Genomic DNA, 24,665 nt, shown 5'->3' with positions numbered 1-24,665 from the left:
AAATTTGTGGGATACAAAAGGATAGTGATGAACCCCATTTAACAGATAAGTAACAGAGGAAATAGGGTTAAATACTGATCTAATATTACTGACACAACTTCTTTGGGGCAAGCAGAACAGTGTGCTCTCCCCTGGACTCTGAATATCAGTCTACATGACATTAAATAATGTTACAAATAACCTATATCTCTTAGCATAAAATTGGGAGAGCACCCTTTTTGGGATAGCATAGTTTTAAAATATCCCTGTTGTGCAAATCTGATTAAAAAGATTTATCTGAGACATTGCAGGGACATTCTATTCACAGATAGTTCCTGCTTCAATTTAATTTGCTCCTAGCAGTTAAGTCAGATGTTGAGATGAGTCGGTCAATTGGCATTTAGTTCTGTCTTGTTGTTAAGTATCTGGAAGCCATAAGAAAACCTTGTTTCCTCTAAAAATTTATGTTGCCCAGCTGGCGTGGCTCAGTGGTTGAGCCTCAAACTATGAACCAGGAGGTGTCATGGTTTGGTTCCTGGTCAGGGCACATACCCGGGTTGCAGGCTCGATCCCCAGTGTGGGGTGTGCGGGAGGCAGCAGATCAATGATTCTCATCATTGATGTTTCTTTCTTCTCTGAAATAAATAAAAATGTATTTTTTAAAAAATGTATGTTTATGTTTTTTACAATAAAGCTTCACAGATCCTTAAAGTCATTTGCCCTGGCTCCATCTTTTTGATTTATAAGGCCACCTCTGCTTTTCTAAAGAAAAGCTTCTAAATTTCTTGTCAAAAAATATTATAAATCTCAGTGTTGTTTCATATAACTGTAACCTCAGATTTAATAATCTCATCAAACTATTGGTTTGATTAAGGTAAATTTACATGGAAAATTTATATAGTAGCAATACTTGATTTGACTTTTTAAAAATCATGATTATTAGACAGAAGATTTAATGATGTATTTAAAAACATTTGTAGTTGGAATAAGAATCAGGAGATGATTTGCTGCTGTTTATACCATTGAGATCCAGCTAATAAAAATATTTGCATCAAATGAAGTCACCAAATTCTAGATTTTTTTGTTCTTCTGTTTGAGTTGAAAGTTATACTACTTCCTCTTCACTATTGTATGTTGACTCTTTCACTGTCAATTCTCTATCTTTAAGTGGTGTTATCTCCCGCCGCCGCTGCTGTCTGTTACATGCTTGCCTTTATCATCATAGCTAGACCAAACTGGAGTTCCAGTAGGGTTGTATTCCTGCTGAACTATAGATGACATTTTCATAGCTGCCTCCCTGCAATAACAGTGATTAGCATTAGCTAGTTGGCAGAAATCATCGCCAGTGTAGATTTTTCAAACTAAATCAAAGTTGGAGTTAAAAAACTCACCATCAGGAGTTGAATTCACGTTCCACAACTTTCTTGCCTTCCTGAGGGGGAGGGGGTGGATAATTGTGCTAATAATCAGGATCCCAAAGCTTAAGTAGCTCGGTGGCACTCTAGGTTAGCCAGTTCAGAGATGAACAGGCACAGTGAATGAATGAGTCACGAAATTGCATGGCCATGGACTAGGAATACTGAGAGCACCCTATAGTGCTCTTGAGTGAGCTCTCTGCCTGCCATTTCCAGAGTCTTAGATGAGGCAGAACCCTTTGCAGTCAATCTGTGAAGGCTAACCAGGCACCCGAACAGGAACTCCTAACCCAAAGTCTGCAGATCTCTGTTGGATACATGGATGAGTTTCAGGGAGGCCCATGAACTCTTGGAAAATTTATGCAGTTTGTATCTTAATATGCCTTTTTTTTCTGAGGAGAGGGTTTGTGACTTTCCTCAAATTCTCAAAGGTGTCTATGACCAAAATGATTAAAAATACTAGTACTATCTTTCTTAGGAGGCAGAAAGGAAGGAAGCAAAGAGGGCATGTAAAAATTGTTCTGAACTCCCAATTCCAACATGAGGGTGTGTGTGTTGTTGGGGGGTTCCCCCATACTACCAAGCAATTATTGGATACCAACCAAGGTGTCCTGCAGTTCAACTCAATTATGATACCATCTACCCAGAGTTAGCATCAGATTCCACAGGTTAAGGGCTCAGTCCCACAAGACCACCCTTCACTTCAGACACTAATTGCAAGTCCAGGTTGTCACCTGGGCTTCCGACCAACTGGCTATATAGAGCAAAGGTTCCAATGACCTCATTGGGTTGGATTGATTTGCCATAGCTGCTCACAGAACTCAGAGATACTTTACTTACCTGATCACCAGTTTATTATAGAGGATATAACTCAGGAACAGCCAAATGTAGGAGATGCATAGGGCAAGGTATGGGGAAAGGCTGCAGAGTACCTATGCCCTCTTCAGTCATGCCCCTCTCCCCAAATCTCCATGCATTCACCAACCCAGAAGCTCTCTGAACTCTGTCTTTTGGGGTTTTTATGGAGACTTCCATGACGTAGCTATGATTTATTAAATCAGTAGCCATTGGTGATTGATTCAGCCTCCAGCCCCTCTTCCCAACTGGGAAATCAGTCCCACCCCTCTCTTCATGGTTGGTTCCCCCAGGCAACCAGCCCCAATACTTAGGTACTTTCCAAAAGTCACCTTATTAACATAAACCCAATTGTGGTGGAAACAGGCTTATTATGAATAACAAGATACCTATTTCACCTTTATGACTCTGAAATAATTTCAGGAATTGAGGCCAAATTAGGGCTGAGTCTCTGCTTCATGTTGATAGGGACAGCTGGGTTTGGTGGTAGAAAACAAAAGTGGTCTTTTGGCTGTCCTGGCTCGAAAAGGAATTTTCCGTATATCCAGCTAGTTCACTATAGCTTTGCATTAGGTTTTGGGGCCAAGTCCAGCTAGTAGTAAAATCTTACTTAGTTTTCTTTGCGTATTTTTTTATCTAGTGACCTGGCAAGAGGGGTGAGGAATCAAAACAGGATTTGGATATTAACAGATATCTTGGGTCTTCTTCATTAAACACTATACTTAACACACTTGAACATTCATACCAGATTAGATTCAGCGAGGCCCTTGCCAGAAAGTCTCCATTCATCTAGCTAAAATCCCAATTATTAGAAGTTCAAAATGTTACTTCTCAAAGAGTGATTGGCAAAATAAAATGAAAAGATTAGAAGCTTAACTCCATTGTGTAATATGTTATCCATTCACTACCACCTGCCCAAATGTGGTTGTTTAATTGTATGACAGGGTTGGCAGAGACTCCTAGGATCTAATATCCATATCAGTCTTCTCCAGACCTACCTGGAAGGGTTGAGTCATCATTCCTCTTGAAAATTTTTCAAGGGCCTGCCCTCTTTAATCTGACCCAGCTTCAGTTGGCTGTCTGACCCCCTCCCTCCCTGCATTCCTGGTCCCAGAGGGAGTACCTATTTTACAAGTTTTTGTTTTAATTTCATTTTAATACACCCAGCCTTGGATCAGAAACCATTTTCTTCCCTAGACCTCAGGTGATCAATTTTCATGCCAGGCTTGCTTAATTAAGGAAGTTCTCTGAGTCACTGTCCCATGCACTGATGTGTTCTGGGTTCAATTCTGGTCAGGACACATACTCACGTTTCAGGTTTGATAACTGGTAGGGGCATGTGCTGGAGGCAACTGGTCAGTGTTTCTCAGACCACTGTTTCTCTCTTTCCCTTTCTCTCTCTAAAATCAATGAAAAACATATCCTTGGGTGAGGATTTAAAAAAAAAAAAGTTCTCTGAGAGACATCTACATTCTTAGAACACATTATGCACTCTATACTTTGATAATATTTCATTTTTCCAGCTTGCAGAAAAGAATCTCATCTACAAGGATTGGTCAAGAATTCTCATTTTGAACACTTCACAGGTTACTTCTTTAGGTCAGTTAAAATAATTGCACGTTTACTCTCAGTCAATAGGAAAAACTAAACCAGTGGTTCTCAACCTTCTGGCCCTTTAAATACAGTTCCTCATGTTGTGACCCAACCATAAAATTATTTTCGTTGCTACTTCATAACTGTAATGTTGCTACTGTTATGAATCATACTGTAAATATCATATATGCAGGATGGTCTTAGGCGACCCCTGTGAAAGGGTCATTCGACCGCCAAAGGGGTCGCGGCCCACAGGTTGAGAACTGCTGAACTAAACAATGGAGCAGATAACTTCTTTCTGTTTAAAAACACAGGGTAGACACTCTAGGCCTTCTATCCTTAAAATTTGCTTATTTAAAACAAAATCAGATATGAAAGAGGCAAAATAACAACAGACACCACAGAAATACAAAGGATTGTTAAAAAAAAGTACTATGAACAACTCTATTCCAACAACCTTGAACAAATGGACATATTCCTAGAAAAATACGACCTTCCAAAACTCAATCAGGAAAAATAAAAAAAATCTGAATAGGCCGATAACTATGAAGGAAATTGAAGCAGTAATAAAAAAAACTTCCAGCAAACAAAATCCCTGGGCCAGACAGCTTCACAGGGGAGTTTTACCAAACATTCAAGGAAGAACTAAAACCTATCCTCCTCAGACTACTACAAAAAATTCAAGAGGCAGGAACACTTCCAAGCTCTTTCTATGAAGTTAGCATTACTCTAATCCCAAAACCAGATAAAGACACTACAAAGAAAGAACTACAGGCCAGTATCTCTTGATGAACATAAATGCTGAAATCCTCAACAAAATCCTGGCAAATGGGATCCAGCATTACATTAGAAAGATCATATACCATGACCACGTGGGATTTCTTCCACAAGGATGGTACAATATCCACAAATCAATAAACGTGATACATCACATAAACATAATCACATAATCATATCAATTGATGCAGAAAAAGCATTTAACAAATTCCAACACCATTTTTTGATAAAAACTCTCAGCAAAGTGGAAATAGAGGGTTCATACCTCAACATAATAAAAGCCATATATGACAAATCTACAGCCAACATCATACTCAAAGGGCAAAAACTAAAACCATTTCCTCTAAGAACAAGAACAAGACATCCCTGAACAGGGATGCCCACTCTCACCACTCCTGTTTGACACAGTACTGGAAGTGCAGACAAGAAGTAGAAATAAAAGGCATCCGAATTGGAAAAGAAGAAGTAAAACTGTCATTATTCACAGATGACATGATATTGTACATAAAAAGCCCTGAAGACACCATCATAAAACTACTAGATTTAATAAATGAATTTGGCAATGTAGCAGGATACAAAATTAACACCCAGAAATCTATGGCTTTTTTATACACCAATAATGAACTCACAGAAAGAGAAACAAACCAAAAAAACCACCAATTCCACTTACCATTGCACCGAAAAAATTAAGATACCTAGGAATAAATTTAAGAAGGTAAAAGACCTGAACTCGGAAAACTACAGGACATTGAAAAAAGAGATAGAGGAAGACATAAACAAATGGAAGAACATACTGTGTTCATGGATTAGTACAGAATCACCATCATTAAAATGTCCATACTACTCAAAAGCAATCTATAGATTTAATGCAATCCCCATTAAAATACCAATGGCATATTTCACAGACCTAGAACAAACTCTCCAAAAATTCATATGGAATAAAAAAAGACCCCGAATAGCTGCAGCAATCTTGAGGAAGAAGAACGAAGTTGGAAGGATCACAATACCAGGTATCAAGCTATATTACAAAGCCACTGTTCTCAAGAACAGACGTATAGACCAATGGAACTGAACAGAGAACCCAGAAATAGACCCAAGCCATTATGCTCAATTAATATTTGACAATGGAGGCAAGAGCATACAATGGAGTCAAGACAGTCTCTTCAATAAATGGTGTTGGGAAAATTGGATAGATACATGCCAAAAAAAAAAAAATGAAGCTAGACCACCAACTTACACCATACACAAAAATAAACTCAGAATGGGTAAAGGACTTAAACGTAAGATGGGAAACTAGAAAAATCTTAGAAGACTCCATAGGCAGCAAAATATCAGGCATATGTCGTAGCAATATCTTTACCGATACAGTTCCTAGGGCAATGGAAACTAAGGAGAAAATAAACAAATGGGACTTCATCAAAATAGAAAGCTTCTGCATAGCAAAAGAAACCATAAACAAAACAACAAGAAAGCCTACTGCATGGGAGAACATATTTGCCAATGTTATAACCAACGAGGGCCTAATCTCCAGAATTTATAGGAACTCATACATCTTAACGAAGATAAACAGTCCAATCAAAAAATGGGCAAAGGACTTAGACACTTTTCAAAAGTGGACATACAGAAGGCCAAGAGACATGAAAACATGCTCAAAGTCACTGATCATCCGAGAGATGCAAATCAAAACAACAATGAGATATTATCTCACACCTTTCAGAATGTCTATCAATGACAAACGACAAGTGCTGGTGAGGATGTGGAGAAAAAGGAACCCTCCTTCACTGCTGGTGGGAATGCAGACTGGTGCAACCACTGTGGAGAACAGTATGGAGTATCCTTAGAAAATTAAAAATGGAACTCCCATTTGACCCAGTAATCCCACATTTAGGGTATATCCCAAGAAAACAGAAATACCAGTCAGAAAGGACATCTGCACAATTTACAATAGCTAAGATTTGGAAACAAACAAAAAAAATGTTTATTTACCCCTCTGTTATTTCACTGGAAACATTTTGCAAATTGAGGAAACAGGCATTTGGCCCATAATAGTCAAGTCAGAATACTTTACTCTGCACACCAGATCTTATAGGAAGCCCCTAGTTAAATGAATGGCAACTGTCAAGCAAATTGCTTTGGAAGTTATGGAGCTTAAGATAACTGTTAGCAATTTATATTAAATTGGGAGCTGGTTTAAGCCGATTATTTTCTTAACCCCTAGGGGAAAGTAACTGAATGGAAATTTTTGAGAGATGAGTAGAGGGAGAGCTAGTGATCATTTGGACATCTGCAAGGTCAAGGAAGGAGAAGTGCTTAAAAGAAGATCTACTGGGACAGGGATATAAAACCACAAAGACCATTTTATAAGGGAGCTTCCCTTGATGCAGTTCAAAATGTTGACTTCAATTAGGCAAAAAATAAAATGAAACTTTCTAAGTCTGAAAGGTATTATGTATCACAAATGCCATAGTCATATATTCTGTTTTCTCGGAAAGTAGTTCTCAAAGCTTCGCATAGTCAGGTGAATATTTACCTGGAAATAAGTCTGCAGTCTTCCATCTTAAGGATCCGGAGCTGTTGGCAGCCCATCTGAAGAAACTCAAATATTTCATCAGTAAGCAGGGGACAACCAGAAATATCCAAAATGTGCAGGTAATGGCATTTTGCTGATAACACCTCCATTGCTGAGTCAGTAATCTGAACACACAGCCAAAGTAAGTACAGATTATTGTGATGAACTTCATCCCAGGGAAGAACAGTATACTAGTCAGTTTGGGCTGCTATAACAAAATACCATAAACCGGGTAATTTTAACAATAGACACTTATTTCACCCAGTTCTGGAGGCTGAGAAGTATAAGATCAAGGTGCCCACAGATTCAGTGTGTGGTGAGGGCCCTCTTCTTGGTTTACGGATAGCTACCTTTTTGTATCCTCACATGGCAGAGAGAGAGCTCCCGTTTCTTCCTATTCTGATAATCCCATCATGGCGGCTTCACCCTATTTAATTACTTCCCAAAGCCTAACTTCCTCATACCATCACATTGGGGATGAAGATTTCAACATGAATTTTGAGAGAACACAAATATTTGGGGGGAAGGACACAAACTTTTAGTCCCTAACAAACAGGGCACTTGCAGATTCTCTTTAATCAGCCTGCCACATGGTAGGTCTATAACTCTTATGTTAGTGATATAACTGTTTTTCAGACCAATAAAATACATATTTCAAGTGGCACCAACAGAATTTGTGATCTTGCTATTCTTTTTAGAGATCTCTTGTTTGGATGGGAAACTTCAACAAAATTTCCTTAGTAATAATACCTGTTACATCAATATATGTAAGTTATTAAATGCTGCAGCAGTGAGCTTGATAACATCACATGTTACAGAACTCTAAAATTAACAGAACACTAAAAGTTAACCTGTAGACAGGGTCAGATTGCTATGAGAAGGGGTCTGGACATTGCTGATGGTTTGCATGTGAAGTAGCAAGGTTCTGGGAAAAGACAAGTAAGCGAGACAGACGTTTGCAGGCAGCGGGAGAAAGAAAAGCAGAAGCCACAGACATTACACGAAACTCACTCAGATAAATTCTGCTGAGGGCTCCAACATCTTGAAAGTTTGCCCAGATGTTTTGCAGAAATAATTCAACTCCACTTCTTAGATTATTTCACTTAGGATCTAGCTTTTGAATTTGTAATTGAACTGAGACTTACTGAAGAATCAACTAGATTACACTCCAAGGGAATGTTTTGTCCAACTGGATGTAATTTCTTTAAATGTTTGAACATTCTAAAACATACATAAGACTTGACTTGTTTTTAACATAAAGTTGAGAGAATTATGCAGAAAAACCATTCAATTGAAATGTACACTTTTTAAGTTTGGGGAAAAAGATGTCATTGTCTAAGCATGCTCTTTTTCCAGAACATGCTCAGGACCAAGGTTTAATATTGCAACTGATTATCACAAAAACGCCTTCAGACATTCCTATTATACTATGTGGGTCTCTGAGGATCTGATGTTATTGTGTGTATGGGGAGCCCTCAGAAATGTCGAGGGAAGGAAAGAAAAAGAGTTTATAGAAAAGTCCAGAACAGATGGAGTTCAGAGTGCTAGGTTTTATTGATACCGGGGGAACTGAAAAGGAGTCCATCACTTCCTGTAGACCAGAAACTCAAGGCCTCCAATAACTGAGGTGTCCAGACTTATGGGGGCTGGGAACTAGAGGCAGAGAGGACTGGCTACATTCTTAACTCCCAGATACAAGGTCCTACTCTGAGTCCTGTTGAACAGAGGTTATTCTGATTTTAGTGCTGGGTAGGACAGGGTCATAGGACTGATCTAAAAAGTAAGCTAGTTTCCAGGAGATGGATAAGGTGACCATTCACGATTAACCTAAGGGCTTTTGGGAAACCTAATCTAGAATGATGAGCCAGACACAAAGTGTTTTATGGCTCATCAAAAGAAATATCGGTGGAATATATTAGACTAGACCGTAGAATATATTAGACTAGACCAGTGGTTCTCAACCTGTGGGTCGCGACCCCTTTGGCAGTTGAACGACCCTTTCACAGGGGTCACCTAAGACCATCGTGTATATCAGATATTTACATTACGATTCATAACAGTAGTAATATTACAGTTATGAAGTAGCAATGAAAATAATTTTATGGTTGGGTCACAACATGAGGAACTGTATTTAAAGGGCCAGAAGGTTGAGAACTACTGGACTAGACCATAGGCTATGGTTTTGGGTGAGGAATATTTAGATTGGCCCAAATTATGGTCACCACATTTTCTGAATCAGGATACGCATTTGACCTGCATAATTGGTAAAGCTAAACCCTTCTCCCTTACATTGAGGTTCTGAAATAATCAACCCCCCTTTCTTTTTCCCACCCTAGATCTTTGAAGTAGAGTAATTCATTTCATATGTTATTTGTGTAACATCCTCTTTAGTTTCTAGGCTGCAGGACAGTGGAGTTTGGGCTGCTCCCCGTGGGCCTGAGCCTTTGAGACACCGGTGACAGGTGGAATACACTGCAGGCTCCAGACCTGCTTATGTTGGTGGTGGACTGTTGATTTAGTATTCAAAGCTATCTCTAGTCTGCTAAATTAGTCCAGCTGTTTTCAGGCTCCCAAATTTTGTTGCTCTTGTCTCTTCTCCTGTTTTCCCTATCAACGTGGGCCCTCACCCTTCTTCTGCAGTTTTAGTAACGTTTCAAGAGGAAACAAAACTATATGTGTATACTCAATCTGCCATATTAATCCAGAAGCACAAATCTATTTCCTGACATAGAAATATGTCCATAGTATATTAAGAGAAAAAAGTAGGTTACAATGTATTTTGGAAAATATGATTGTATTCTTTTAAAAAAAAATACAAAACACATTCTATAACTTTTTCTAATTTGTACATTCTACAAGAATAAGTATAAAATACCAGAATTCTACAAGAATAAGTATAAAATAACAACAATGGTTATGTCTGGATGGTGGTACGACAATGAATTTTTACTCTCTCCTTTATGCTTTTATATGTAATCCAAATACTTTACAGTGAGCATATATTTCTTTCATAAATAGATGTCAAGAAAAAAAGTCAAACACTTGAAGTTATATTGGAACATTAACAGGCCCACCTGAGGAATTTATATGGAATTATGCCTTTGTTTGACATACTCTCTACTTTCAGGGCCCATATTCAGTGAAGTTACATGGTATAACTTGTTATATTTTTGTTCAGAAGAGATGCAAATGATTTTTGTCTGGTAGAAACTATAATTCCAAGGTTATGGATTGATTACCTTATGGGTCATTAACCAATTTCAAATCTTAACTCAATAATCAGATCTCAACATTCTTTCTTCAGTTCCTGTAAGTGCTCAGTTCAACCAAATGCTCTAAGAACTGGCTTTACCGTTTTGTTGGTTCTCTTATTAATTAATTAAGTAAATCTTTGACACATTTTAAATATTTGTGTGAGGATTGTTTTTAACTTTATGAATATTCTATTGTAACACAAATGAAATCATAAAGCTATTTCCAATTTGGGGAAAGGAAAAAAAATCTAATGAATACCTCAGACATGGCTAAGAAAAATAAGTTATATGGTGAGTCCACCTCTCACTTCTGCCCTGCCTGAGTTCTTTAACAGTGCTTCAATTTGATATTTCTGAGCTCTGACTTCTGCACATACCTTTGTACAGCCAGCAATACTGAGAAATGTGAGGTTAAGGCAATAAATGGACAGTGTTGTAATAAACTCATCTGATAGTTGGGTGCAATAAGAGACATCCAACTGTTCCAAGATTTGTGAGACTCTGCAGAATACCTGCAAGAGATTCCAAAGTCAAAGGGTTTTTTATTTTATTTTCCTTAGTCTTTATTGAAATGTTATATACATATACAGCCTTCTTACCCATAGCAGTTTACCTAGTATGCATTTCAGTTCTGAAATATAGATGTGTTACATCTTGTTAGGGAAAAAAAGCCATTACATCTAAAAATAATTTACAACAAAAGATATTCACACAGAAGCTTAATAACTTAGTAGTATTCAAATTCCTGATAATAGATTTTGGTTTTCTTGAAGTTATCGCTAATGACATTTTACCTACATAGTCAGCAATTATTAGCGTTATATTCACCCAAGTGAGTGGATGAACAGAAATCTGGAGGTGAGAATTAGATGGCTAACACTCTAGGGCTGATAGTATAATATAATGGAAAGAACACAGTCTTTGGTATTAGGCAGACCTGAATTGTAATTCCATCTCCACTACCCATTAGTATAGATCTTTCTGAGCCTCATTTTCTTCTTAAAATTAGGGAAAACACAGTTGTCCTCCAGTATCCACAGGAGATTAGTTCCAGGACCCCAGTGTATACCCAAATCCAGGGATGCTCCAATCCCTTAGTTGACCCTCCATATATGTGGTTCTGAATCTAACACTTTTAACATCAACCCTCTAGAACTGTTCTGAAATGCCAAAATATTCATGTGAAATTTCTAGGGCTAGTAAAAGCCTGGAAATCATTGGAATTTCTTCCCTATATGTCAGTGGTTCTTAATTTTCATTCTCTCTTAATTTTCATTTTCTTTTCAGTAAAAAAAAAAGAAAGAAAAAACCACAATAGAACTGAGTGATAATTAGCATCCACAAGGAAATAACAGTCAAAAGTTTACAACTCAACAGTTATACAAGAACAAAATGACCCACAAAATAAACCTGGCAGTAATTGTAAAAATATCTGAATAGGTCAAGATGAGTAGAAATTGGAAACCAAGTTTCTAATTCAAGATACTAAAACTATACTTATAAGAAAACTAGAGGCCTAGTGCACGAATCTGTGCACCTTGAAAGGAACTGTGGTCCTCAAGGCTGCAGTGGGCACAGGGGTTGGTCTCAGCCCATCCTCTGTGCCCCGCCCAGCCCCTCCCGCCATGGCTCCCAGGCCCCTGTCTCCTGGCAGCCCTGCTCCCACTGCCACCACTCCCATGTGCTGATGGCGCTGGCCCCACTCACACCCGCTGACGGTGCAGAGTGATTGGGCCTGGCACCTGCAGCAGGTGTGAGTAAGGCTGGCACCATCAGTGGGCGTGAGCAGCAGCTGCTGCCCCGATCACCCCTCAGGAACAAGGGGAGGTGGAGAAGCCCCCAGGGGCAGTCGAGGTCGGCAGCCACCGCTCACACTCATTGATGGTGCTGAGCAACTGGGACCGGCACTGGGCGCCAGCAGCGGGTGTGAGCAGTGGCTCCAGTGCCAGCTGCAGGTGCAAGCGGGGCTGTTGCCGGCAGTGGGTGCGAGAGATGGCTGCTGGCCCCGATTGCCACTCAGGAGCAGGGGGAGGTGGAGAAGCAATCAGGGTCAGCAGCTGCCGCTCACACCCACTAGAGGCCCAGCACACAAAATCATGTGCCGGTAGGGTCCCTAGGCCTAGCCCGCAATCAGGGCCATCTTCTGCCTGCTCACCAGTCCCCAGTCCCGCCCCGCTGCCGCCAACCCCAGTTCCCTGGGGTTCCCCGTTCACCATCCAGTGATCGGAGCCTGCGGGCTGGAGGGAGGGACCAAGAGGTCTGCCTTCCACCCACTCACCAGTCCTCAGTCCTGCCTCACCGCCACCCACCCTGGTTCTCTGCTCACCATTGGGTGATCTATCAGAGCCTGTGGGCCCGGGAGAGGGACCAAGAAGTCATCCGTTCCGCTCGCTTGCCAGTCCCGCCCTGCCGCCACTCACCCCAGGTCCCCATGGCTCCCTGTTCGTCATCTGGCGATGGGAGCCTGAGGGCCGGGGGGAGAGACCAAGACTTCTGCCTTCTGCCCTCTCACCAGTCCCCAGTCCTGCCCTGCTGCCACCCACCCTGGTTCCCCGTTGGCCATCCAGCAACCAGAGCCTGCAGGCTGCGGGGAGGGACTGAGAGGTGGTCAATGCACCTCATAGCAACTGGTCGATTGATCGTTCTGGTCATTATGCCGTTATGGCCACTGGCCTTTTATTATATAGGATAAGATACAGTAGATTCTCAATACAAACTAGTTGGTTGATCAATCTTTATGTGTCTTCAATGATATAAAGAGTTCTGTTTTAATAATACAGGAATTCTTATGTTTCAAGGAGTAGGATAACATTGCTTTCTACTTAGAGAATAGATGGCCTTCAATGAACCAGAGAAAATTTAAAACAAAAAGGAATATTTAAACAGTAAGAATAATTTATGAAGACATGAAACAAGCTTTAAAGGGAGATTCAAGACTCTCAGTGTCTGAAAACCATCTTTGGTGACATCTCTCAATGTCTTGGGCTGCTTGAATCAGTTATGCATTAAGCCTTTTTTTTCCAAAAGCTCTAATATTCTTTGAAGTTGAACTTTCTCAGAGGTTTAAATTAAACAATAATGCAAAAATGATTAAAAAGTCTTTGATGCATTCATGGTAGCATTCCCATCCATGGAAAATCTGAGACACAAAAATTGGTATAAGGCTTTATGCATGGCATAAATCAGTGCAGATCCGAGAAATAAGTCAGAACTTTTCCTCTCATATTCATATTTTCCTTTAGAGACATGTAAGTCATATTAAGTACTTAAGTCTACAGGCATGTTTCAACATAATCACTCATTAAATTCCATTTCTCTCCCACAGATAAGATTATTATATACTTTTCTGGCTCTAGTGGTGCAGAATCATACATGTACCAGTGCAGTTGATATTCTTTTCTTGGAAAGTGGTAGGCTAAACTTCTTCCAAGTCAAACTCCTTTATAATGAAGATGGAGAGAAAAGGCAAAAATTATCAAGTGTAGCCCAGCTTGTGAGGCTCAGTGGTTGAGTATTGACCCATGAACCAAGAAATTGCCAGTTAGATTCCTGGTCAGGGCACATGTCTGGATTGCAGACTCAATCTCTAGTAGGGGGTGTGCAGGAGGCAGCCAATCGATGTTTCTCTCGCATCCATGTTTCTATCTCTCTATCCTTCTCCCTTCCTTTCTCTCTCAAATCAATAAAAACATATTTTTTAGAAAAATTATCAAGTTTGGCTCCCATCACATATATCACCCAATTTTGCTGTGGGTTAACAACCTTGAAGAAAACTTCCAAATCTCTTAGTTAAATAGTTTTTTCCCCTGTACCTTCTGAGCTGAGTTAGTGGCGGGGGGAGAGGGGGAAGGGAAATTAATAACTGCATTTCTAAATGGGGTATGTAGTGGAGACTGAGTTTCACTCACATTTACTGACTGTCACAATAATGTGCTTTTGCCAAAATCCTGATTTAAATCATCTCGACAGGTGTCAGTTCCCAGCCTTACAAAAGCTCACCTAATGTTGCATACTTCATGACACCATCTCTTGGCTATTTGTCTCATTAGGTCTGATTAATTCTACCACAGTACCAAGTTTTGTGGGGTTTTTTTCCCCCCTTATTGATAATTATGGAAATATCTTGTACTGTCAAGAAACATTTTCTATAATGAAGACTATTATAGGCTGCCTCAAAGGCTAAAACACAACTTCCACAATTTTAAGTAATAAATTAAACTCAAAACTATAATTTCTTGGGCCTTGTATATTGCTTAAGGTGTAGTGCTCCACTTCACCAAAGACAGCTTTGTTCCACTACTCATCAGAGCAGGAAGGAGTAGTGGCCTGAGCACACTGAGTTGGGAAATATGGGCCTTCCCACCAAAACCAAACTATGCAGAGCCTCTTCCCTTGGTGAGTTGCATTTTCACCCTCCATGCCAGAGAATTCAGGCTGAGAAAGGCTTAGCTAAGGCCCAACCTTGGAGGACCATGCTGCTTTTAACTATGGAGAGGTCTCTGAAAGGGGGAAAGGGCAAGGCCAAGGCCCCAAACAAATATTTCCAAAGATACTTTCATGATGAAATTTGTTACTGAATGGCGATTCGGGAAATGAACATTAGCTTTAAGCCAGCTCAAAAGTGGCTTATTTCATGAAGTTTTCCCCAATTCCTCTGGAAGAAATGCCTCTTCCAAATTCCTATATATTTTATTTCTTTTTTTGTCTTTCTCACTTTCTACTTGTACTGTAGCTATATAATTGTCTTACCTTCGACATTGACTATAGCTTCTGGAGAGCAAAGTCTATATCGAATTTAACTTTGTGGCCCCAATATCTATGATGCAGAAGAAGTTAAATATGGGAAAGTGTCCAAAGGAATGATAACTGCCTCTTAGCTCAGGAGTGAGGAGAATGAGCTCCCACAGATCACTCTCAGAACACCAAGTCTGGTCCTTCCTTGCACTCTGTTTAATAATTGTCGGAGGCAGAGTAGGAGGATGGTTAAGAGCAGAGCATCTGGAGCACAGAGTAGGGTTGTTGTGAGGTTTGAATGAGTTAATATGAATAAAGCAATTGAACAGTACCTGGCTCACAGTAAGCAGTCAATAAGTAGTAGCTAGTACGATTATTTTTACTCACTACTTCTCAGTGGCTATGATCACCAAATTTCTAAAATCATGCACACCATAGTAAAAATATTTTGAGCACATACTTTCAATAAATGTATGTTAGTTTACTTATAAATGATATAGACATACAACTATTTAAATATGTATTATATCTTATAAATCATATGTTGATGTCAGAAATGCCCAAACCTGTAGAGCAGTGATTCTCAACCTTCTGGCCCTTTAAATACAGTCCTCATGTTGTGACCCCAACCATAAAATTATTTTCATTGCTACTTCATAACTGTAATGTTGCTACTGTTATGAGTTGTAATGTAAATATCTGATATGCAGGATGGTCTTAGGCGACCCCTGTGAAAGGGTCGTTTGACTGCCAAAGGGGTCGCGACCCACAGGTTGAGAACCACTGCTGTAGAGAATTTTTATAAGAGTTTATTTGAGTCAAACTGACCACAGGCCAGGAAGCAAGATCTCAAATGCTCCAGAGAAGGACAGTTTTGCAGTTTTGTTTTGTTTTTTACAAATTTAGAATTAAGGAGGAAGAGTAAGGAAGATTACCTAAAAGGTGGGAGAAAGCAAGGTACAGGATAGATAATGAGATTATGTGCTCCCTTGAGGGTGGCTATGCCTTTAAGGGGTCTGGAAAAGAGGATTTCTTCTGGCATTTCAAAACTGTGTTAACCTAGATGCACAAGAAAAATGGATAGTGCTTGCTTAAAAACCTTTTACTAAAGAAGTTATAAGCCTAGGGTATGACTACCCACCATGACCTGCCCAACTCAGAATTTATGATCAGATTGCCCTGTGAAGTTACTTTTGCTCAGATTTATTTTGAGCCTATTTTTCAACCATACATATCTACACTAATAAAAGACAAAGATGCTAATTGACCATACCTTTGCTACACCCAAGCCACGCCCACCACCAATCAGAGTGACTATATGCAAATTAACCCAACCAAGATGGCGGCTGGCAGCCACGGAACTGGAGCAAGCAGGAGGCTTGGTTGCCCCAGCGATGGAGGAAGCCAAGCTTCCCGCCTGCTCTGGCTGGCTGTGGCCTCCGCAAATGACAACAAAGTTTCAATTATAGAAGCTAAATAAATCCCAGATACCTGCTTCCAGCCAGCCTCCACTGGGAGCTTGGGTGGCCGGGGGCTGTGGCCAGCCTGCAAACAGCCATCAGCCCCTCACCCAGGCTAGCCAGGCACCCCAGAAGGACCCCCCCTCCCTGAAGGGGGTGTGGCCAGTCTGAAAACGGCCCTCAGCCCCTCACCCAGGCTGGCCAGGCACCCCAGCAGGACCCCCACCCTGATCCGGGACACCCTTCAGGGCAAACCTGCCGGCCCCCACCCATGCACCAGGTCTTATCCTATATAACAAAAGGGTAATATGCAAATTGATCTAACGGCAGAGCGACTGGGAATCACTGGTCACTATGACACACACTGACCACCAGGGGGCAGACGCTTAATGCAGGAGCTGCTCCCTGGTGGTCAGTGGGTTCCCACAGGGGGAGCTCTGCTCAGCCACAAGCCAGGCTGACGGCTGCCAGTACAGCGGTGGTGGTGGGAGCCTCTCCCGCCTCCTCAGCAGCACTAAGGATGTCCGATTGCAGCTAGGCCTGCTCCCCGCTGGCAAGTGGACATCCCCCGATGGCTGCTGGGCTGCCAGAGGGATGTCTGACTGCCAGCTTAGGCCCAATTCCCCAGGGAGCGGGCCTAAGCCAGCAGGTGGTCGTCACCCGAGGGGTCCCAGACTCCGAGAGGGCACAGGCCTGGCTGAGGGACCCTCCTGAGTGCACAAATTTTTGTGCACCGGGTCTCTAGTAAAAACAAATAAAATGTATGAGATAAATCTAAATAGAAGTTCTAATATTTTCTTGTCACACTGAAATAGATTTTCTTTTTTTTTTTATATATTTTATTGATTTTTTACAGAGAGGAAGGGAGAGAGATAGAGAGTTAGAAACATCGATGAGAGAGAAACATCGACCAGCTGCCTCCTGCACATCTCCCACTGGGGATGTGCCCGCAACCCAGGTACATGCCCCTGACCGGAATCGAACCTGGGACCTTTCAGTCTGCAGGCCGACACTCTATCCACTGAGCCAAACCGGTTTCGGCGAAATAGATTTTCTTACTCATTTGCCAAAGTAAATGTTTTCTCTTGAGATATCTACTCAACAGTACTCCTTTGGTTGTCAGTAAACTTTGACAATTTACTGGCTGCACAGACTCTGAGTATTTGATGAAAACAAGTGGATTACTTTTAAAATATAAAATGTGACAAATGCATAAAAAGACATCAAATGAGGGGAAATTAAAGATCAGAAAGGGTAAGCAGTGAGAGAGAATGTGTATTGGAAAGAAGACTAGGAAAAGAATGCAACAAAACATATTTAAATTATATTTTATAATTAGGATTTGTTGGGGAAAAAAACCACAACCATTTCAGGTTTTAGACTTTATCGCCTAAATAAAAATGAGCCAGGGTTAGACTACCCAAAAGCCAATCAAATATTTTTCTTGTGGCCTGTGGTATAATCCACATTTTCCATTTTTCTAAAATAAGTGAAACAAAAAGGTGTCCAGTGGCCCAGTTACCTGGTACTCCTCCAAAAGCCTCTGTGGGACAAGAAGGGCATGGGAATTACTTGAGCTATATTAACCAACCTGAAAGAGCTGACAGGTGTCTATTTGCACAGCCAGCCACCCTATGTTTTCTCTTTCTCATTCTTCACCAAGAAAATGGCAACTCAGAACTTTTACTCTAAGGACAAAGTCACACCATCCTTTCGTGACCTCTTCCATCTAAGAATCTCTAGGAAATAATGAGTTCATGAACCATGGGTGCTGCTGCCTTGATCTTTCATTTGGGAGCATGTAGAATAAGAGATGACATCAAGGGAGCCTCTGGTCAACGGAGGGCCTGGAAACAGAAGTTGTGTCCGTGACCTTGAGCAATTTATTTAACCTTGAGAGTCCTCATCTGAAGAGAATGAAAACGACTGTCTACCCATCTCGCAGGCTTCTTGGAAGTTGAAAATGTGTACTCTAAAAGCACTTGGCAGACATACGCCCTATACAAATGCTGGCTTTTGTCAGCAGTGGAACCAGAGAAAATCTGGAACAATCTCATCTATAGTTTAACATGCTGAAGACTTTGGGATGAGGAAATACCATGTGCAGAATTTAAGTGGAATCTGATAAGAGAAGGTTATTAGAAGTCATAACATGGAGAAATCACAGCTCCTGTGAGACATGCCACAGGAACTCAGTTCATATCAGGTGAGGCACAAATAGCAAAGCAAAAAAGATAAAAGACAGATTGGTCATTTAGGTTTAAGAAGCAAAAGAAGCATAAAGTCATAATCTTATGTGGGTAAAAGTAGGATTCTGATGTTTATTTTTCCTGCCTTTTTATTTTTGCCTTCAGACGATCTGACAGGTTTTATTGATGTCTTGGCAAGTTTTGTCTAACATAGGATAAACTAATGTCCCGGGGGCAGCTTCAAGGTTGGGAGAGGACTCCCAAGGATTATCTCCCTTTAAACACATTCTCTTTGGAGTTCTTTTCATGAAAATAACAGATGTGCACATTCTTTCAGTGAGTCCATCAGTGCTTCAGTTGTCTGAGAATGGCTCTCCCCAGTGGGAGTGGGCAAGAAGCCAGGGCTGGTATGGGGTTTTCTTACGAGTCAGCTATTTATCAGCCAAGAAAACATGGTACCCATGACTTCAGTATCCCTCAGAACCTTAAGACTGTGGGAAAATGACAAGCCATCAAATCCCACATCCTTTGAAGTTTAGCAAATTTCTAATCCTATTGAATTGTCTCTAAAATTGGAAACACACTACTCTGCGAAGCAACAGAGGATAGCAAGCTTAATTCTTTTGCTCACAGCCTTTGAAGGCAAAATAATGTGTAGGTATCTTGTTAGGAGTTTGTCTGTGAGTCTCAGTTGATTCTAGGTACTTGGGGGCAAAATAATGTGTAGGTATCTTGTTAGGAGTTTGTCATTCTCAGTTGATTCTAGGTACTTGGTTCTCTTAAGTGTATGTTGTTCTATTATAAATTCTAGGAGTCCATTCTTGGCATGGATAGCACAGATTTCTGTAACAAAGCTCTTACTTGTTTCAGGTTTTGTGGGAGTTGCTTTTTCCTTAAGATACCAGATACCCATTTCTTAATTCTACCAGAGGGATTCCTTATTTCCCTCAACCAAGACTCTGTAAAATTATTCTGAACCTGGGACCTTCTGGGATCTTCATCACAGACAGTTTAGTCAATTAATTCCTAATAGTAACCTGGAGTATTGGAAAAGGTAAAGAATTTTTCTGAGCAGTATGGCCAAGAGATAAAGTATCCAGACCTCCAGATGTCCCATCTCTCCATACAGGAGATTTCAGAGCATCCACCACCCCAAAGGCCAAGGATTAAGGCCATTTTGTAAAGGGGTCCTACGTGTGTTGCTTTAACTATTCCTGGAGAAGAGGTGGGGCTATTGAAATCTCATGCTTTGACAATTCTTGAATGATTTAATCTTAGAAACCAAATAGAAATTCATGTTGGCTTTTTAAAAAGTGTTGCTATGTGGAGTCAACACATCATCCTTGGCATTGTAAGTCAGTATGTGTCAAAGGCCTCTAAAATCAATTGTGGTTAAGCACTAGGGGGTGAAGTCTATCAACTTATGAAATTAATTGATGAGAATCTTGCATAAACATTTTATAACTAGTCAGAAAAAAATAGTGATTTAAAATAAGAGTTTAAAATCAGAAAAGAGTCCCTGGAAAGTAATCCAGTTTTTGCTGTTTGGGCAAGAATGAATTCAACATGAATGTTAGGGCAAGACATAAATCCAACTCTTCTTACACTCTAGAAAGAAATGTCCAGAACAGACTGGCCAAAGGCCATTCTTGGGGAGGAGGACTCAGGACTGTTGCTGAGTGAGGTGGGTACTCCTAGACCTTCTGTCCTGAGTGTCCATGTAAATTCTCCACACTAATTATAAGGGTCTCAATTTTATAGTACAGGTAGTCCAGGATACAGGACTGAGGTCCCTGAACTCTCAGCCCCCAATTGGACTCAGCGTGGAGCAGACCCACATCTATAGATCTGCTTGACTTACTGAGCAGTACTGGGTCAGGCTGAAAGCCAAATAAATAGCAATAGATCTCGCTCTGCTGTTCTCCCAACTATGAAGTGACTCGTGATTTGCCCCACACGGCCACCCTCCCTTATTCCTTGATCCATCTTCTCTACTTCCCTTTCTATTTGTAAATCAAGATAAATCTGTTATTAAATTAAGGGTCAAATAAATAGCAAAAATAAAAGTTTGCAACCCGAGAATGAATAAAAAGTTAAAACACAGGGAAGATTAAAGGAGAAAAGGAACTTGTTATCTCATGTCCAAGCAGTTAAGGCAAGATTGAAGGTCTCAAAAGAGGGGGCTCTGAAAGAACAATGAGGGAAGCAGAGGTTCTAGCATCTCTGCTGCTGCTTATACCCCATAAACAAAGTTTTTAGATACCTTTGTGATCATCAGAGAACATGACATTAACCCAGGCTACAACTAGGCTCTTAAAATTCCTCAGTGATGCCATTTGCAAGATATCAGTAAACCAGTTTGTGAAGAATACAAACTAGACAGAAAACACAGAAGAGTAGATGAGGCTGAAACTCCACCACATACCTCTTATTTCTCATGTAATTATAAATATACCCACTGCATTCTGGTCGCGGGGCTTTAAAAAACAGATATCCTTATCTGTTAGAGATACTTTTTCATAATAAAAGATAAGAGGAGGCCATGTTTGAGTTTGGAGAACAATGACATTCTTGAAATTACCTGTAAATAGAGTAAAAACAGTAACAAATTCCAACAGAGCTCCCTTAGCTTGCCTGCAGCCACCACACGCCTTTGGAGAGAGTGGGAGAGGGAATGCTTAAAAGACTTATACAAGTTGAGGGGTACAGAGAGCTTAGAGGAAGCACAGAGAAAATCACTCACAAGAAGAGAAAGTGCCACAATAAATGCCAAAATGCTGAATAGGACTTGGTAGTTCATAGCCCTGGCTACGTGACTTGGCTGTGAAAAGGGCTTGAAAATGAGGGCTCCACAAACTCCCAGGCAGGCAAGCCAGATGTAAGTAGATCATCCTTAACCATGTCTTCACCCCTGTCCACATCCAAATTATCAAGTCTCATGGATTTTGCCACCTAAAAGTTCTCCATTGCATTCCCTTCTCTCCAACCTCACTGTTACTGCCTTTGTTCAAGCTGCCATCCTCTCTCCTGTGGATGATACCAAAAACCTCTCAACTTATATTACCTTTATTTTTTTTAATATATTTTATTGATTTTTTACAGAGAGGAAGGGAGAGGGATAGAGTTATAAACATCGATGAGAAAGAAACATCGATCAACTGCCTCCTGCACACCCCCTACTGGGGATGTGCCCGCAACCAAGGTACATGCCCTTGACCGGAATCGAACCTGGGACCCTTAAGTCCGCAGGCTGATGCTCTATCCACTGAGCCAAACCGGTTAGGGCAACTTATGTTACCTTTAATCTAAATAGCTGTCCTCTCTCCCCTCTGCCCTTATATCTAACTTTCATCTTATTTTTTTACATCTTTATTGTTGAAAGTATTACATGTGTCTCCTTCTGCCCCCTCCATGGACCCTTTCTAGCCTACCCCTGTCCTTTATCAACCTATTGTCTGTGTCCATGGGTTATGCATATATACACACAAATTCTTCGGTTGATCTCTTCCTACCCACCCACCCCCACCTTCCCTCCAAGATTCCACAGTCTCTTCCATGCTTCTATGTCTTTGGATCTATTTTGTTCATCAGTTTATTTTATTCATTAGATTCCACATGTGAGTGAGATCATGTGATACTTGTCTTTCTCTGACTGGCTTATTTCGCTTCGCTTTTTTTTTGCAGCGTAGTATTCCATTGTGTAGATGTACCACAGTTTTCTAATCCACTCATCTGCTGATAGGCACTTAGGCTGTTTCCAAATCTTAGCTATGGTAAATTGTGCTGCTATGAACATAGGAGTGCATATATCCTTTCTGATTGGCATTTATGATTTCTTGGGAAATGTGCCTAGAAGTGGGATTATGGTGTCAAATGGGAGTTTTATTTTTAATTTTTTGAGGAAACTCCATATTGTTTTTCATAATGGCTATACCAGTCTGCATTCCCATCAGCAATGTACTAGGGTTTCCTTTTCTCCACATCCTCGCCAGCACTTGTCATTTGTTGATTTGTTGATGGTAGCCATTCTGACAGGTCTGAGGTGATACCTCATTGTCATTTTAATTGACATTTCTCTGATGATCAGTGACTTTGAGCATTTTTTCATATGTCTCTTGGCCTTCTGTATGTCTGCTTTGGAGAAGTGTCTATTGACCATTTTTCATTGGGTTGTTTGTCTTCCTTTTGTTAAGTTGTATGAGTTCCTTATATATTTAGATATTAACCCTTTATTAGATGTATCATTGCCAAATATGTTCTCCCATACAGTGGACTCCCTTTTCATTTTGTTAATGGTTTCTTTTGCTGTGCAGAAGCTTTTTATTTTGATGCAGTTCCATTTGTTTATTTTCTCCTTAGTTTTCTTTGCCTTAGGAGATGTATCTGTAAACATTTGTAACACAAGATGTCTGAAATTTTGCTGCCTATGATTTCTTCTAGGATTTTTATGGTTTCACGACTTACATTTAAGTCTTTTATCCATTTTGAGTTCAATCTTGTATATGGTTTAAGTTTGTGGGCTAGTTTCAAATTTTTTTGCATGTATCTATCCAATTTTCCCAACACCATTTATTGAAGAGACTGTCTTGACTCCATTGTATGTTCTTGCCTCCTTTGTCAAATATAAATTGACCATAATGGCTTGGGTCAATTTCTGGGGCTTCCATTCTGTTCCATTGATCTATATGCCTGTTCTTGTGCCAGTACCAGGCTGTCGGGGTTTTTTTTTTTAATCCTCACCCAAGGATATTTTTTTCCCATTGATTTTTAGAGAGAGTGAAGAGAGAGGAAAAGACAGAGAGAAACATTGATGTTAGAGAAACACATGATTGGTTGCCTCCTGCATGAGCCCTGACCAGGTATGTGCCCTTGACCGGAATTGAACCTGGGGCCCTTCAGTCTGCAGGCTTACACTCTATCCACTGAGCCAAACCAGCTAGGGTGTACCAGACTGTTTTGATTACAGTAGCTTTGTAGTATAACTTGATATCTGATATTGTGATCCCTCCAACTTTGTTTTTTCTTGAGAATGCTACAGTTATTTGGGGTCTTTTTTGGTTCCATACACATTTTGGAGTGTTTGTTCTCGATCTGTGAAATATGCCATTGGTATTTTTAATAGAGATTACATTGAATCTGTAGATTGCTTTGGGTATTATGGCTATTTTAACGATTTTAATTCTACCAATTCATGAACACCCCAAAATGTGTGTCTTCATGAGCACCAAATAATTTTAATTTAACATGATCATTGAATGTCTAATGTTCTATAAAAAAAAAACTCAAGTTGAAGAAAGTAATGAAAACCAAATCCTAAAAACTCAATACTGAGACTACACATGTTCAATCTGCATGTGTTGTGGTTTTCAGTAAAACACTACAATGAGGTAGTTCATGACTCTTGAAAAACCTAACCAGTGTAAAAATGCTTAATTACTTGTTTTTCTCATTAAATCATTATGTACCAGGTAAAATAAAAGTTTTCAATGTCTTATGATAAAAAGAGACTCTCCTATAGTTACCTTTTATAAATAACAAGAAAAAAGTTTCTGACAAATTGTAGATAATTCAAACATCTCATCTTATGTTACTCCCTTCCTCTCTCTCTTGTAAATCTAGATAAAGGAATTGTGGAATTGACTTTATGCATCACTTTCTCCTCCCCACCTCCTTTGTCTTATTTGTTTAGAAACTTAATAACTGGGCTGGAGGAGGCACAGAGGAGAAAGATTACCACATGCCTGGAAGTGTGAACCTTAGAAGGGGTAAAACTGGATAAAAGCCACCACATACACACACACACACACACACACACACACACACACACACACACACCAAAG

The 24,665-nt window shown here is 40.2% G+C and overlaps 2 protein-coding genes across 2 annotated transcripts in view; one reads left to right on the top strand and one right to left on the bottom strand.

Moving 5' to 3' along the window:
* The window catches only part of FAM185A (family with sequence similarity 185, member A), a 77,289-nt gene extending 52,655 nt beyond the window's left edge, over positions 1-24,634 (top strand). Inside the window, exon 8 of the mRNA XM_014536962.1 lies at positions 24,515-24,634. Within this exon, the coding sequence (XP_014392448.1) occupies positions 24,515-24,604 (90 nt within the window). The 3' untranslated portion in view covers positions 24,605-24,634. The remainder of the gene's footprint in view (positions 1-24,514) is intronic.
* Positions 1,127-24,665, bottom strand: part of FBXL13 (F-box and leucine-rich repeat protein 13) — a 156,339-nt gene continuing 132,800 nt past the window's right edge. Inside the window, exons 18-20 of the mRNA XM_005862988.2 lie at positions 10,820-10,954; positions 7,150-7,313; positions 1,127-1,276 (exon numbers count right to left, since the gene is read on the bottom strand). Coding sequence (XP_005863050.2) covers positions 1,153-1,276; positions 7,150-7,313; positions 10,820-10,954 — 423 coding nt within the window. The 3' untranslated portion in view covers positions 1,127-1,152. The remainder of the gene's footprint in view (positions 1,277-7,149; positions 7,314-10,819; positions 10,955-24,665) is intronic.

This window comes from Myotis brandtii, unplaced genomic scaffold (assembly GCF_000412655.1).
Source record: "Myotis brandtii unplaced genomic scaffold, ASM41265v1 scaffold17, whole genome shotgun sequence".
NCBI classification, from domain to species: Eukaryota; Metazoa; Chordata; class Mammalia; order Chiroptera; family Vespertilionidae; genus Myotis; species Myotis brandtii.
This window is presented reverse-complemented; position numbering and strand designations above follow the sequence as displayed.